General features: G+C 40.3%; 1 protein-coding gene across 2 annotated transcripts in view; it reads right to left on the minus strand.

Moving 5' to 3' along the window:
- KLHL7 (kelch like family member 7) overlaps positions 1 to 2,644 on the minus strand; it is a 62,301-nt gene extending 59,657 nt beyond the window's left edge. For both annotated transcript variants that reach the window (XR_001156172.3, XM_012773308.3), the window contains exon 1: positions 2,284 to 2,644. Coding sequence is in view for 1 of the 2 variants with exons in the window: in XM_012773308.3 (XP_012628762.1) it covers positions 2,284 to 2,403 (120 nt within the window). In the remaining variant the exon portion in view is untranslated. The remainder of the gene's footprint in view (positions 1 to 2,283) is intronic.
- Between the last annotated feature and the right edge of the window lie 14,420 nt (positions 2,645 to 17,064).

Here is a 17,064-nt window from a genome sequence, read left to right on the forward strand (position 1 = left end):
GGATCTGCAGAACTCCCTTTTACCTCTATGTATAGAATTGGCCACTATGCTACAGAGAGATGGAATGACCTAAATTACGTTGTCTAAGATAACAAAATGAATTAATGGTAGAGCAGTGACTGGAATAGAGGTATGCTAATCTCACCATTTTCAAATTCTCGAAGAGATGTTCCTGGATGGAACATCCAGAAGAGGTCCTTTTCATCCATTATCCTGATCCCCAAAGCAATGAGGTCATAGGGGAAGCGAAAATAGTCACGACACAAAAAATATTTCCTAAAGAACAAGAGCACTTACAAAATTGGTCCCCACTCAAACATTCCTTCTCTGGCTCAGATCAGCTACCATTTCTGCCAATTCCCCATCAACTGACCTTGTCATTCTCTCTGAAGTCCTTCCTGTGTCATGATGTTAAACAGAAAACACAATATAAACATAATGTAAATCAACTGCAAAATGAAAAACTACACATCTTGCAAAAGATGCAGGATTCCATGAAGTTGATAAAAGTGCTATTAGAATTGTTTGAATCACATACAAAACCACTGACAAAAAGAAAATGGGGCAGATTAAGGTTAACCACTGTGGAAGAGATCCCTTGTTGCTAAGTATCCATTTTCCCCTTCCTACTTGGTAACAGAACTCTGATTTTTCAGTAACTATACTTGTATTTTAACAGTAAATAAACAGATATCGATATAGTCCAAAGCTAAGTTTAAGAAATGTGAGTCAGAGACTCAGACTTTTGGGGGGAGGGGGGGAAAATGGGCATTTATTGAAACCTTAAAATCTGTACCCCCATAATATGCCAAAATAAAAAAAAGAATTAAAAAAAAAAAAAAGAAATGTGAGTCAATTTTTAAACCTGAAGAGCTAAATGTATAGTCTCAGACAATCTCCTCCAGTAAACATTTGATGCTGCAACCCAGCTGCATCCTATTTAGGAACTGAGGCAATGCTTTATTCATTCTATGAATGAATACACATATATCTGAGGGAGTGGAGGGTACGTAATGATTCCACAACAACTTTGAGCACTGGTGCACTGTGTTCAGCTACTATTACAGGCAGAAATAGTTAAATGCATCAACAATTTGAAGTCAGTGGTATTGCAAGCACAAAAAGGTATACACGAAAGGAACATGAATGTGAAAAATAGAGACATAAAAGTAAGTTATATAAAATAATGAATTCAGGCATTCACAGCTACTTATGCACAAAGGCCAGGAAAGATTAACGCATTCCGGTAGCCATCTACAGAACTCATGCACTATGCCAGGAGCTGGTGAACAAAGACGAGATCCCTGCAGTCATCGTTTGCTTAAAGAAACCCTAAGTTAACATGTTTTTTTAAAAAAAATTTTTTTAATTCCTCTATTGTTGTCCATATTCCAAGCAGAACCACTAGACAAAGTTTTGCATTTACTCATATCCTGCTCTGTCCTCTTGAAAAACAGTACCAAAGTCAACAAAACCCAAACGTGCCCGCAAATCTCGTAGGTTCATTTAATATAAATAAAGCTTACGGAAACAAAAAAGTAATCGAGTGACTTTTCTATGCTTATCAGTATAGTAGATATTATAGAATTTTTTTAAAATAAACCTCTTTAGTGTATCTTCTCCAACGTTAAAATCTGTTCTTTTCATAACCCACCTTTCGCCGAGGTGCTGCAGACTTTCATGAATGCACCACACATCAAAGACAGAACAAAGAGCTCAGTGCCCTAAGATGATGACACTGTATTTATCGACGTCTGTTTCTGCTCCAAATTAACACTTAAAGGAGGATTTGCCTTCAACTAGCTCCACCCGGGTGACACAGGAGGGGGCGGGGATCCTTAATGAAGAGTAGCTGATTTCAGGGCAGCAACTCTTCTCCCTCTGGGAGCCTGGGTTTGGGCTGCACCAATGGGCTTCTTCACACAAGATCTCACGACACCTTAGAACTGCTCGCCAGTGGAAGGAGCCTCGCCTCACAAAGAGATAACTAGGGCAGAGCTGTTACACAACCAGTACCCGACGCCAAGTGCCAGCCCGAGGAGTCCCCCAGGAGTCTCACTGGGGAGCCACACCATCAGCACACGAGGCAGCACTTTCGCTCGAGAACTATGTAACGCGACCCTCTACTAACAGCGGACTCGCCTGCGTGCGAAAATGGAAGGAGGGGAGAGCACAGAGGGAGAGGGTCGCGAACCACGGGGAGCGGGGGTGCGCCCTGGGGCCAAGGGCCCGAGTCGGGGGCCACCTCCCCACTGTCGTCGGTCACCCCCAGAGAGGCGGTACCTGTTTCCGCATGTTATTCATGACGCCCATGAACCCCGCCAACAGTTTAGCTTCTTCTCGAGCAGCAAGTTTCTTTTCTGTCTTCTTCTTGCTGCTCTTCTCCACCCCGGAGGATGCCATCCTCCCTCAGCTCGGTTCACGCCCCGGGCTGGTCGGGCCGGGCGAGGGGTCTCACTCTCTCTGGGCACTCTCGGGATTCTGGCCAAACACGGCGGTCAGGACCGCGGCTGCAGCGCCCAGCTTCCGAGTGGACGGCGGCGCCTCGGCCACTGAGGTAGGACAAGGCCTGGCGGCCCCTCAGGAACCTCTAAGACACGCGACGTAGCCGGCTTGGCGTAATCTGAGCCCGAAGGCGGGCGGAGCCTGCGCACTTCGCTTAAGGGAGCGGGGTGGGCGGGGCGCTCTATGAAGGGAGCAAGGGGCGGAGCCTCGTGCGTCACAGCCGCGCGCCGCTCGGAGCAACCAGAGTCGCTGCTCTGGTGTCCCAGGTGTGTTGGTTGCTGCTGGCATGGGGTGAATTTAGCCTCGGAGCTGGTTGGAGGTTGTGCCTACACTCCCGTATGCTTAAGACAGATTTTCCAGGTGTAATTATGTGATTATCTTTTCTGAATAATTGGGCAGTGGAACACACTAAAGTGTCTCCCATTAGTGTAAGCTGCATAGGAACAGGGTTGGTGTTTTCTTCCCTGCAGTATCAAATCCTGGTGTATTGTAGGCGCTCGATAAATATGTATTAATAGTAAATGATGAATGAATATTACTTACTGCAAGTTAAAGTCTTGTTACACGGAGCACGAGATTTATTTTCTTGAGTTTCATAAAGCAAGAACACACAGCCCCACCCCGTTGGTGTCTCCTTGGTGTGTAATGCCTGCCAACTAGGCTGGGTAAGTGTATGTTTAAAACTGAGATTGTTACAGTCCAACCAGGTTCATTGCCCGCTGCTCTAGAGGAAGCCCATACACTGAGACAGCAGGAGTTTCAGCAGAGAAAGTTTAATATCATACACACCATGCGAGGAGATGGGAGGAATTTCTCAAATCCATCTCCTCGAGAATTTGGGAGAAAGGATTTTTAAAGATAGTTTGGCAGGCAAAGGGCCAGGGAATTGGGTCTGCTGATTGGCGGGGGATGAGCTCATAGGGTTGAGATGCAGAAATTATTTTCTCAGTTGGGAGGTTTCCTGGGTAGGGGGTTTCAGGGGTGTTAGATCTGTTCCCAAGCCTATCCATGGGTCTGGCTGGCGTCAGTAGGTCTCCAGAATGCAGTCTTAAAGACCAGACTTAAGATTTACAACACCAATGTTATCTATGGAATCATAGGTTTTAGGGATTTAGGACTGCAGTGTTATCTATACAAGTAATGGAGGAAGTCACAAATCTTGCACCTGTCAGGGAGAATAGTGCCCTTAAGCTGTGAACCAACTTCTGCTAGCTTCCATCTTCTTCTGCAGCTTCCTCACCTCTCTCAGCCTTCATAGAATTGAAGAGATTTAGGACCTTGCTCTGGATTAGGCTTTTACTTAAGAGAATGTTGTGGCTGGTTTGATTTTCTGTTCAGACTACTAAAATTTTGTCCATATCAGCAATAAGGCTGTTTTGCTTTCTTATCATTCATGTGTTCACTGGAGTAGCACTTTTAATTTCCTTCAAGAACTTTTTGTTTGCATTCACAACTTGGCTAAATGGTGCAAGAAGTCTAGTTTGGCTTATGTCAGCTTTACACTTGCCTTCCTCACTAAGCTTCATCATTTCTAACGTTTGATTTGAAGTGAGACATGAGCAACTCTTCCTTTCACTCGAGCACTTAGAGGCCATTGTAGGGTTATTACTTGGCCTAATTTCAATATTGTTGTGTTTCATGGAATAGGGTGGCCCCAGGAAAGGGTACAGCTGGTAGGTGGAGCAGTCAAAACACACATTTATTGATTAAATTTGCTTTTATGAGCACGGTTTATGGCAAACCAAAACAATTATAAATAGTAACCCCAAAGATCACTGATTACCAAGACAGATATTATTAATCATAATGAAAAAGTCTGAAATATTACAAGAATTACTAAAATATGACACATACATGAAGTGAGTACATGATGTTGGAAAAATGGTGCCAGTAGACTTGATCAATATAGGATTGCCATGAGCCATCAGTTTGTAAAAACAAAACAAAATACAATATCTGTGAAGCACAATACATCAAAACACAGTCAAATGAGATATACCTGTATTATTAATTAACCCAGCATTTCCCAAAATGTATTCCTCAGAATGCTAGTCTTATGATCTTCTCCTGTCCCCAAATTGATTCCCTAGGAATATACTTGACAGGTCCTTGGATGGTGTTGGCAAATCCAGCTCTCCCCCTTCACTCTTGTAGTTCTCAAAATAACTAGAATGCAACATCCTGAGATAGGGAGGTAATGTCAGGAACAGTCTGGGTTGTGTCCTTGGTCTTCCAAGAAAAAGATGTGCTGCAAATGCTTATTCTCAGTGATCCTAGGGGTATGTGAGGTAAAGAAAAAAAACCCAGATCAGAGTTCTTTCAGAGTCTCTCAGCTGCAGTGGGACATTGGGCACACACAGATAAGTCTGCATCCATCCTCAACAGCTTTCCTGGTCTTTGGAGGACTGGTTCACCATGTATCCTAGGCTTCTGTTTATTCTTGCTGCCTATCTGTGAGTAATAAATCTACTTTGCCCCACTTGTACAAGTGTTCTGTCTCACTGGACTCATGCAAGTGGTACAGAACCTTTTCTTTGTAACAACATTGGGAGATATGTAAAATATGTCCTTGGAGAATGTAAAATATATCCTTGGAGAGAGTCCCAAAATATATTTTCACATTAAGTGTTTAAAGAAGATTTGCTGTACTGATTGCTTGAATCTAGTCAACTTTGCTGCAGTCTAGTGCCTTTTGAAGTGTCAACTTAGCCCATCCCCATTTTCCATGAAAATGGAAATCTTCTATCTACTTGTAGGATAGATCTCTGTACCAGCTGTACTTGTTCTATGGGACTTCACCTCTTCCTGGGCTCAGCATATTGGATCAAGGTTGAACACCTGAACCAAAGGAAGCCAATTAATAACCTGGGGTAAAGAACATCAGATTATCTTGGAACGCTGGACAGATAGATGTTGGTGGGCAGGTGTGTAGCAGTTCTATTAGGAGTATGTACAAGAGGCTCAGCCAGCCATCTTTGAAACATGTGTGTAGGTAAGCAGAGAAAGGCAGTCTACAGAGGCTGTAGAGTGTGTGAGTAAATAAATAAATAATAAACCAGAACCCAGAGAGAAGTTAAAGAAAAGACTAGGTAGTATTAATATGTGTGGGGGCAAGGGTGGTGGTAGTTGTGGAGTTTACCGTGAGATTATCTGACCTTAAAATTCAGGATCTATAACTTGAACAGGCTGCCTTCAAGGCTGGGGGCCTAGCAATGTGATCACATGGTCATTTGGGTTTTTTAACTTATAAAAATAAGATATTTTAACCACAATAGGTTTAGTCCATTGTCTTATTCTACTGTGATTTTTCATCTGTCATACTTCTTTTACTAGCAAGTGTATTAACATGGCTGTGAATACTTTGGGAAACTAAGCACAAATTGAGTTGGGTATATATTTTGTTGTTACTTAATGGGATATAATTTTATAGATCACAGTTATTTTCATATAGTTAAGCTATCTTCAGCCCTTCTGATGTAGAAATGGCTTCCAGGAATCATCCCTATGCCCACTGTGCCAACTTTGTCTTGTGATGCAAAGATGCAGGACCAGAGAACTTCTCACAATGTTTGACAGAGCCCAGACTGGAAGTATGTAAGTGGCAGAGGAGAAACAAGGTTTAAGTAAATTTGGTCAGCCAAGCCGGAAGCTGGTCTGTCAAGAATTCTTTCAATCATCAGATATGTAAAATTGTAAGCAGAAGATTTGGTACTCATTAACCTCTAGTCAAAAGTTGAAGGAATATATTTGTCATGACCATATTTTATAATACAATATATGAATTATAAATGTGGCCTCAACTTCCAGAATGGCAGAGTAAGGACCTGAGAAAATCTACTTTTTCATAAAAGCAACAAGAACACTGGAAATTTGTCAAAATTGACTTTTTCAGAATGTTAAAAATTAACTAAGAGCCTGTAACAATCTGAGGAGTATTTAAGGAAAATGGCTAAATCTCAGTAAAGGCAATGAGACTCATGGTGTTTTAACTTTATTGAATCCCTTCTGCTCCCTCAATTTGTGGTAGCCTTAAAAGCCAACAGCAGGCCGGGTACAGTAGCTCACACCTGTAATCCTAGCACTCTGGGAGGCCAAGGCAGGTGGATCACTCAGGGTCAGGAGTTCAATACCAGCCTGAGCAAGAGAAACTCCATCTCTACTAAAAATAGAAAGAAATTGATTGGCCAACTAAAAATATATAGAAAAAATTAGCCAGGTATGGTGGCACATGCCTGTAGTACCAGCTACTTGGGAGGCTGAGGCAGAAGGATCACTTGAGCCCAGGTGTTTGAGGTTGCTGTGAGCTAGGCTGATGCCATGGCACTTTAGCCAGGGCAACAGAGTGAGACTCTGTCTCAAAAAAAAAAAAAAAAAAAAAAAGCCAACAGCCTCACAACTATGGTAACTATGAAAACCACTAGCCTAGCAGCTATTGAAGGAGGAAGAACAGGTTAAGAACTTCCTCATAGCCCCATTCTCAGGGAATTTTTAGTATTTAACAAGTTTGGGAAAGTTCCATTCTCAGGGCTTGTATTTATTGGACCTGATTCAGAGCTTGCTTTGTGCAAACAGTCCTGCCAGCAGGGCATTAGACAAAAACAATAAGTGGCAATTGTTTAATGTTATAGCTGCCTGAAGCATTGTTACCAGTTGGGCCTAGCAAAAGGCTGACCTAAACACTTAAAAGGAAAAACTGGGTGTATTAGTCAGAATTCTCCAGAAAAACAGAACCAGTAATACAGATAGATAGATAAATACACATACATACACACATATTTATTATGGGAATCAGCTGACACAATTATGGAAGTTGAGAAGTCCCATGATATGTTGTCTGCAAGCTGAAGAACCAGGGAAGCTGGTGATGTACTTAAGTCTGAGTCCAGAGGCCTAAGAACCAGGAGAACTGATGGTTTAACTCTCAGTCTAAGGTTGAAGGTCTGAGAAACTGGGAGGCTTCTGGCATAAGTCCCAGAGCACAAAGGCTTGAGAATCTGGAATTCTGATGTCTGAGGGTAGGAGAAGGTGAATGACCCAGCTACAGAAGAGAGAAAAATCACCCTTATGCATTTTTGTTCTATCTGGGCCCTCAATGGATTGGACCCACATTGGTGATGGTAGATCTTCTTTACTCAGTCTATTGATTCAAATGCTTATATCTTCTGGAACACTCCCATAGACATTCCCCAAAATAATATTTTACTAGCAATCTGGGTACCTCTTAACCCAGTCAAGCTGACACCTAAAATTAACTATTACACAGGGTAATGAGATATCCATAGGGAGCTTTAAAAACTATGCCATCTAGAAGGCCATGTGCCTGCCCATGAAAAACCTAAGAAGGCCTTTAGCACTCATCTCTGGTTGACTTTTGAGACTCTGTGCAAGCAGCAAGTGACAGGTAAGGGACAGTTATAAACTGCCTGCTGGAGAATTGAAAGTGTAACTCAGCACACACATAGAGCCCCTCGGCAGAGTGGGAGAATTATTGTTGTAAGGGATTTAAGGAAATCTCTGTCCTAACATTACCTGATGAGCTATCATAAATATGTTCAAAGAACTAAAGGAAAATGCACAATAACAAGTGTTGGCAGATGTGGAGAAATTGGAATGCTCATGTGTTAGTGGTGAGAATGTAAAATGATGCAGCCACTTTGGCAAACAGTTCAGCAGTTCCTAAAAGTGTAAAATATAGAGTCATCTATAACCCCACAATTTCACATGTAGATATATATCCAAGAGTACTGAAAACATGTTTACACAAAAACTGGTACATAGATTATATTCATAGCAGTGTTATTCATAATAGCCCAAAAAGATAGAAAATAGAATAATGTTTGCCAGGGACTAGAAGGTGAGAAGGCAAGAGGAACTGGCTGCTAATAGGTATGAGGTTTCTTTTGAAGTGATAAAAATAATTAGATGTTCATGATCAATGTATAACTTTGTGAGTATTCTAAAAACCACTGAATCATACATTTTATTTATTTATTTTGAGACAGTCTCACTCTGTTGCCCTTAGTAGAGTGCTGTGGCTTTAGCTTAGCTCATAGGGACCTCAAACTCCTGGGCTCAAGCGATCCTCCTGCCTCAGCCTCCCAAGTAGCTGGAACTACAGGTGCATACTACAATGCCTGGCTAATTTCTCTATTTTTAGTAGAGACAGGGTCTTGCTCTTGCTCAGGCTGGTCTCAAATCCTGAGATCAAGCAATCCTCCCACCTTGGCCTCCCAGAGTGCTAGGATTACAGGCGTGAGCCACCACACTGGCCTGAATCATATATTTTATGTATTTAATTAATTAATTAATTGATTAATTTTTTTGAGACAGAGTCTCACTTTGTTGCCCAGGCTAGAGTGAGTGCCGTGGCATCAGTCTAACTCACAGCAACCTCAAACTCCTGGTCTCAAGCCATCCTACTGCCTCAGCCTCCCGAGTAGCTGGGACTACAGGCATGCGCCACCATGCCTGGCTAATTTTTTCTCTATATATTAGTTGGCCAATTAATTTCTTTCTATTTATAGTAGAGACGGGGTCTCACTCTTGCTCAGGCTGGTTTTGAACTCCTGACCTCGAGCTATCCACCTGCCTCGGCCTCCCAGAGTGCTAAGATTACAGGTGTGAGCCACTGCGCCCAGCCCTGAATCATATATTTTAAAAGAATAAGATTTATGGTATGCAAATTATATTCACCAAACCTGTTTTTAATATTTAAATGCAGTATTTTTTTCATTTTCAATAAAAAATTGCATGAAACAGAATTTATCAGAATTACTGTGTTTTTGTAGCAGTACTCCCAATAGTGAGTTTGTCTGCATATGATGTCTCATATTTTAGGCATCCTAGCATATTAGATCACATTTGAGTACACATGATGGATCATGTCCTGATAAAGTCTTGCAGTCCCAGACTAATATGCAAATGCTGCCTATGTAGAAAAACAAACTGCAAAAAAAGAGTGTTCTAGTAACAAAATACACACATTTGCCCTCAAGTCAATATATGTGGTATGTCTACTTATTGCTGTGTAAATAAATCATGTCCAAACTCAGTGGCTTGAAACCACAACTAGCATTTTATTATATTCTCACATGGTTCTAGGGGTGGAAAAGGCTCAGCTAGGTGGTTTCCACTCAGGGTCTCCCATGCAGTTGCAGTTAGATGTTGGTTAGAGCAGGAGTCACCTTGAAAGCTTTCTCACAGATCTGGTGACTGATACTGGCTCTTGACGGGGGCCTACACATGGCCTATCTATGTTGCCTGGGCTTCCTCACAAGGGTGAGAGTCCCAAGAAGATAAGACAGAAGTAGATGGCATTTTTATGACCTAGTTGCAGAAGTCCCATAGCATCATTTCCACTATATCCTGTTGATGGATACAGTCCTGAGGGTCCACCCAGGTTCAAAAGAGAAGATACACATCTCAGCACTTGCTGGGAGGAGTGTGAACATCACATGGTAAGAAGAACAGGTGTGGTGGGTTATATTGTAGTGGCCACATTTGGAAAACACAATCTGCAGTCTGCTCTCTAGCCATAACAACTCATATCCCTCTCACATATATAATGCATTCCTGCCCTACAAGACATAAAGACTTACTATAAAACTAAAATAATTAGAAATAGAGAGACCAGTGTAACAGAATGGAGAATGTATCAACAGTTCTGTTTATGTACGGAAAATTGGTATAGAGCAGATTTGGCCCTGCTGATCAGTGGGAAAAGACAAGCAATTTAATAAGCAGTGCTGAGATAATTGCTTATCCAAATAGGAAATAAAATAAAATGATATATGAAATCATTTTCAAGTGGATTAAAGACCCAAATGTTAAAGGTGAAATTACTCAGCTTTCAGAAAGAAACAAAGAATATCTTTATGTTCTCATTGTAAGGAAGGATTTATTAAACAAGATTGAAAAAGCAAAGGAAGACAGATTGAATGAAAACATTTGAAGCAAACATAACTGAGAATAAATTAGTAGGTAGGATATGTAACAAATGCTTACAAATCAATAAGAAACATTTTTAAAAAAGAAAAATGGACAAAAATATAAATGGGAAATTTACTCAAAAGGAAATTGGAATGACAAATAAACCATAAAAATGTATTTGACATTACTAGTAATCTGGGAAATGCATATTAAATCCAAAGTGAGATAGATTTTTGCATCCATCCATTCGTCTGATTGACAAAATTTCCAAAAGCTTATAATACCAAATATTGCTAAGGATGTTTAGCATATATCCATTGCTGGCAAGAATATAATTTGGTACAACCACTTTGGAGAACAATTTGATAAAATCTAGAGGCCGGGCGCGGTGGCTCACACCTGTAATCCTAGCACTCTGGGAGGCTGAGGCGAGCGGATAGCTCAAGGTCAGGAGTTTGAAACCAGCCTGAGCAGAGCAAGACCCCTTCTCTACTATAAATAAAAAGAAATTAATTGGCCAACTAATATATATAGAAAAAATTACATCACTATTCTTTTTGTAAAAAAATTACTATGGGTACGTAATAGTATTATGTCTATTAGTATAAGGTAATAGTATATAGTATAGTATAAGTATAGTATACTATTAGTATAGTATACATAATAATATAAGGTACAGGGTAATATGTAATATTTTCAGGGTACAGGGCATAGGGTACAGGGTAATATGTAATATTTTCATATAGGCATACCATGTGAATTAATCAAATCAGGGTAATTAGGGTATCCATCACCTCAGGCATTTATCATTTGTTTGTGTTAGCAACATTCCAATTCTACCCTTTTAGTTATTTTAAAGTATACCCTAACTTATTTTTGATTATAGTCACTTTGTTGTGCTATCAAATATTATTCATTCTATCTCACTACATAACTACTTTTTTGCACCCATTAACCATCCCCATTTTATCCCCCTCTCTCTGCTACCCTTCCCAGCCTCTGGTAACCATCATTCTTCTCTCTGTCTCCATGAGATCTATTGTTTTTAATATTTACCTCCCACATATTAATGAGAACATGAAAAATTTGTCAATGTTTGGCTTATTTTGCTTAACATAACGTTCTCCAGTCCCATCCATCTTGTTTCAAATGGCAGGATTTCATTCTTTAGGAGAGACAGGGTCTTCCTCTTGCTCAGTCTGGTCCTGAACTCCTGAGCTCATGCAATCCTCCTGCCTCACCTTCCCAGAATGCTAGCAGTACAGGTGTGAGCCGGCCTGCCTGGCCTCATTTAACTCTTGAAACATCTCTGCTCCAAGGAAGGAGGAGTTGCTAATCTATTTTGTAAGAGTACCGAATAGTTATTGGGTCCCATCATAAGAGTGGGTAGGTTCACTATGCATTTAAAGATCAGTACCCACACTCAATCACTCTCTTTCACTTCCTAATTCTATGAAATTGTAAAAATGCCCTCGTAGAGCCTGCATCTTTTGGGCAGGTCCATTTGAGCTTCTTCTGACCTGTCATTGAATGTGTAAGTCAGGCTGAGTTCTGCCTCTCTGATACAGTCATTTCTGATTTAGGGGTGGCTGGCTGGGGAGGGCAGCTCTCATCTTCCAATCTTGCTCTGCCAGAGCTCTGCCTTGAAGGGGCTGTGAGTGCTTGCCCAGCTGTTCATAAAATGGTATTTTCTCCCCCTCTGACTCTTGCTTCTTACATATTTGGCTCTTACAGTTGGGTAACATGGCAGGGGGGTGAGTTAGTGGTAGGGTTTCCAAAATGACTCCAAATAGCTTACACTATTTGGCACCCGAATCAGCACATATGAGCAATGCCTCTTTCCTCAAAGGAAATATTACTTCCTTTTGCCCTGGGGTGACAGGAAATGAACGTTGTCTTTATTCTTCAGGACTCAAGGGTAATATGTAGTGCTTTCTACATATCTGTCCATTTTACCACTTTTTTTGTTTTATGTTTCACCAGCTACCATAGCTCTATCAATTTTAACCGTCAGAAAATGACTGTGATAAAAGACAAAAGAATAACTTGAATAGGAATTAATGTGTCTTCATAAACATAATTGATGCTCAGTGATTTCTCTTCCAGGAATAATTCATTTACATTCATTGTAATATCCAATAATGAAAACAGCAGTTTGGTCTGCTTTTAAATTTCAGTATATTTAGATTAATGTTAACTAGCTGTCAAGGAATAGCTGTCAAGGTTTCTGTTAGGTTATAGCTCTTAAAATAAAATGCTTTGAAATTATTCAGTATATGCTTTTGTCTACCAAAGAGAATTTTGTCGTTGGCAACAAAAGAGAATTACCTGTGGCTATGAATTTTCATGTGCAGAAAGAAGCCCAGAAAATTGTCTTGATCCCCAATTCCTGTCCACAACTCTCATAATCAAATATAGCAAAGAAATGAGGAATTTAAAATGATAAATAGTCTTAAATATTTAAGCCATATTTTTCTTCAATAAAATCAGCAAAAACTAACATTTCATGAGCATTTACTGTGTGCCGATCAATGTATTACACGTTTTCTCCGTATGATCTCCCTTTATCTTTATGTGATCCTCTGAGCTAGGCACTGATAGTTTGGGCTCTGTGAAAATTAAGGACGTCTGCACTTCAAAAGGCACTGTTCAGAGAATAAAAGGAGAAACTGCAGTGTGGGAGAAAATATTTGCAAACCACGTATCTGATAAAAAACTTGTTTCCAGAATATTATCAAGAACTCTCAAAACTCAATAGGAAGAAAACAAACAGAACATTTAGGGGAAATAAATGGGCAAAATATTCAAGTAGACACTTTACAAAAGAATATACATAAATAGGAAAAATACACATGAAAAGATGTTCAACATCATCAGCTAGTTATCAGGGAAATACAAATTAAAACTCCAGTAAGATATCACTTCACATCTAAAAGAATGTCTACTGTAGACTTGAAAAGACTGACCATATCAAGTGTTGATGAAGATATAGAAGAACTGAAGCTCTCGTACACTTTCAGTGGGAATGTAAAATGTACAACCACTTTGAAAAAACAGTTTAGCAGTTTCTTAAAGTTAAACACATGACTATGAGTCAGCCATTCCACTCCTAGGTATTTACCCAAAAGAAATGAAAGTATATGTCCTTGGTGACAACACTGAGAATCTAAATTGAACTTCTGTTGTATTCTTGACATTCAGTTTATTTTTTAGCAGTTTAATAGGTTCATTTTAGAGTCTTCCATTTTGTGTGGAATTAGATCTTCCCCTTCAAATGCTGTAATTAACATCACAAGATAAAACTTGAATAAAATATTAAAACCTCAAAAAGAAAGTATATGTTTTTACAAAGACTTGTACATAAATATTCAAACAGATTTATTTATAATAGCCAAAAACTGAAAATAGCCCCATGTCCACCAATAGGTGAAGAGATTTTAAAAAGTAATATATCCATGGCCGGGCGTGGTGGCTCACGCCTGTAATCCTAGCACTCTGGGAGGCCGAGGCGGGCGGATTGCTCGAGGTCAGGAGTTCAAAACCAGCCTGAGCAAGAGGGAGACCCCGTCTCTACTATAAATAGAAAGAAATTAATTGGCCAACTAATATATATAGAAAAAAATTAGCTGGGCATGGTGGCGCATGCCTGTAGTCCCAGCTACTCGGGAGGCTGAGGCAGGAGGATTGCTTGAGCCCAGGAGTTTGAGGTTGCTGTGAGCTAGCACTCACTCTAGCCAGGGCAACAAAGCGAGACTCTGTCTCAAAAAGAAAAAAAAAAAAAGAAAAAGTAATATATCCATACAATGGAATACTATGCAGTAACAAAAAAGAATGAACTATTGTTATATGCAACAAGCAGATGACTATCAAAATATGCTAGGTAGAAGAATATACACAAAAAAGCACATATATAACTCAATTTATATAAAATTCTAGGAAATGCAGAATAATCTTTAGTGACAGAGGCAAATCAATGGTTGCCTGGGCCATAGGACGGAGGCAAGGAGAAGCAAGAGGAAATATTAAAAAGAAGCATGAGGAAGCATTTTGGATGATGGACATATTCGCTATCTTGATTATGCTGATAGTTTCTCAGGTGCAAAAATAATCAAATTGTACACATTAAATATGTGCAGTTTATTGTATGTCCATTATGCCTTAAAAAGTTGTTTTAAAAAACACTACGAGGTCATGGAGGCTTTTGTACATATGAGCAATAACTCTTTGTTATTTGAACTTAGTGCTTTTTTTTTTTTTGGTTACATTTTATATCTTTGCCTCTCCCTAGCAGGGGTTAGAGGTATACCCTTCCCCTCTACAATGCTCACTGCATCCCTCAGTGGTGAGTCTACCCCCCCAAACTCCCTAATCCCTGGAGAACACTACCACCATGTGAGCATCATAGTGTTAGTACCAATTTGATGGTGAGTACATGTGGAGCCTATTCTTCCGATCTTGTGTCACCTCACCTCAGATAATGGGCTGTACCTTAGTGCTTTATAAAAGCTTTTGAAGATTTAACAGATTTAAACTGGTAACAAACTTGGAGACATTGGATCACCTTTTAAAAAAGAGCTTTAGGTCGGGATGATGACAGCAGAACCCTGGGCTTTGGAAATCTTTTATCAATATGACAAGCAAAAAATTATTTTTTAGTGTTATTTTAAAAATTCTTAATGAGATTGAGCATCTTTTCACAATTTATTGGCCATATGTATTTTTGCATGTGTGAATTGCCTGTTTATGCCTTTGTTCATTTTCGGGGATTTTTTTTTTTATTGGTTTGCATTCTCTGTTGAGGGAAATTTTAGGCAAATTGAATGTGAGATTAATGTACAAGCAAAAATGTCCAGTAAGTCCTTGAAGTCTGCAGGATGAGGTCTCCAAAGAAAAGAAAACAAATGCAGATTACTGAATCATACATAGCTCAAGGAGGAAAAGGATCCAGTGGAGGCAAAGAAGTATTCAGAGTGACCACGAAAAACAGGTCCTCATGTGACCCTTACACTTCCTTTCACTATCCAATTTAGCATGTAATGTTTGACTGCAAGAAGTCCAATCTTCTTTTGTGCTTTCCTTTTCAAGTAAATCCAAGTAGCCCCAGGGGTGCTGATTCATCTCCAAGTGTCTGTCCTTTCTTTCTTAGCAAACCCAAAACTCAGTGTGTCCCCTTGAGGCTAAAGGATTCCACAGAGCTGCTCTGATGTTGTAACTCCAGAACGTGCTGCTGATGCAGTGTTGACTAAGGTGCCTAGTGCACTGCCTTGTGAAACCCAAGCAGTCTGGAGACGTGCCCTGACCAGGCCATGCTCCTGTTGCCCAGTGACCATTCATGCCGTGGCTACTATTGCTGAATAGGGTTGCTGTCAAATAGGTCAAGCCAAATAGCTGTGGCTCAAGCTGGGCCACATGCTCTAATTATTGCCACCAGAGATGTTGCAAATCCTAGCACAGGCTATGGTCATTGCTCACTGTGCAAAGGAGAGTTGTACAATTTGTAGTCCAACAGGATCTACACCAACAGTGGCCCAGACTCACCACCTTCAAACTCTTGTGATTCACCCAGGCACTTCCCTGGGCCCTGAGCCTGCCTTCGGGATGGCTGTGTTAAGGGCAATGATTCTTTGTTATTTGAACTACCTTAGTACATTTTAAAAGCATCTCAAGATTTAACGGGTGCACCAATGGATCCAGATTCGAGGTTCACTTTTCCCAGCTTTTCTCTTAGCCCACCTTTTCCTATCTTTAGGGTAAATGATCTCCCAGGAATCTTGTTGTTCTTTCTTGTTGCCTAATTTGGGTTAGGCCACCTAAGTCCATCAAACAAATTTGATTCATTTGAACTTGAGGCCGGGCATGGTGGCTCATGCCTGTAATCCTAGCACTCTGGGAGGCTGATGTGGGAGAATCCCTTGAGGCCAGGAGTTTGAGACCAGCCTGAGCAAGAGTGAATCCTTACCTCTATTAAAAATTTTGAAAAACAAAAAATAAATGAACGTGAGATGGAAAAAGACTAGTTTTCACTTCCATTCCTCCCAAGAGTACCCTCATGTGTTGAAGGCTCTTAATAATACACATTAATTCCCAGCAGGATCTAAGTTTCCCACAGCAATGAATATGTTTGGGTGTGGAGAAGGTGTCTGGTGTGATCAAAATGTCCTGTTGCACCACAAAAGCACCTTCTCTCACTCTCTTAACTAGGCAAAGGTAATCTGAAGTGTTGAATCTCCTGCAGAGATGGATTCTCTATGACATTAATGAAGCTGTCACTTGTCCCAGCTCGGTGATAAGGGAGGGCCCTTACAATGTGTTCATGAGCTCATATGTTTCTGTAAAATTTATAAAAGTAAGATATTTTGTATTCGTTTCCTTAAAGAAGTTCTCTCCCCCAAATTCTATAAACTTTAGGCTCCACAAAACTTGGACCCATCCCTGATTCCTGGAAAAACATTGTGAAAAGGTTTTTGTTGTTTTAAATAGGAGTCCAGGTGGCATAATAGAATTTAGCTGACCTGATTCCATCCCTCCTTCCACTTTCTAGCTGTGTAATGCAAAGCATGTTACTTAACCTCTCTGAACCTAAGATTTCCCAGCTAGAAAATGGAGAGAATAATGTATGTATTAGCGTAC

The sequence above is a fragment of the Microcebus murinus genome, chromosome 9 (genome assembly GCF_040939455.1).
Source record: "Microcebus murinus isolate Inina chromosome 9, M.murinus_Inina_mat1.0, whole genome shotgun sequence".
NCBI lineage: Eukaryota > Metazoa > Chordata > Mammalia > Primates > Cheirogaleidae > Microcebus > Microcebus murinus.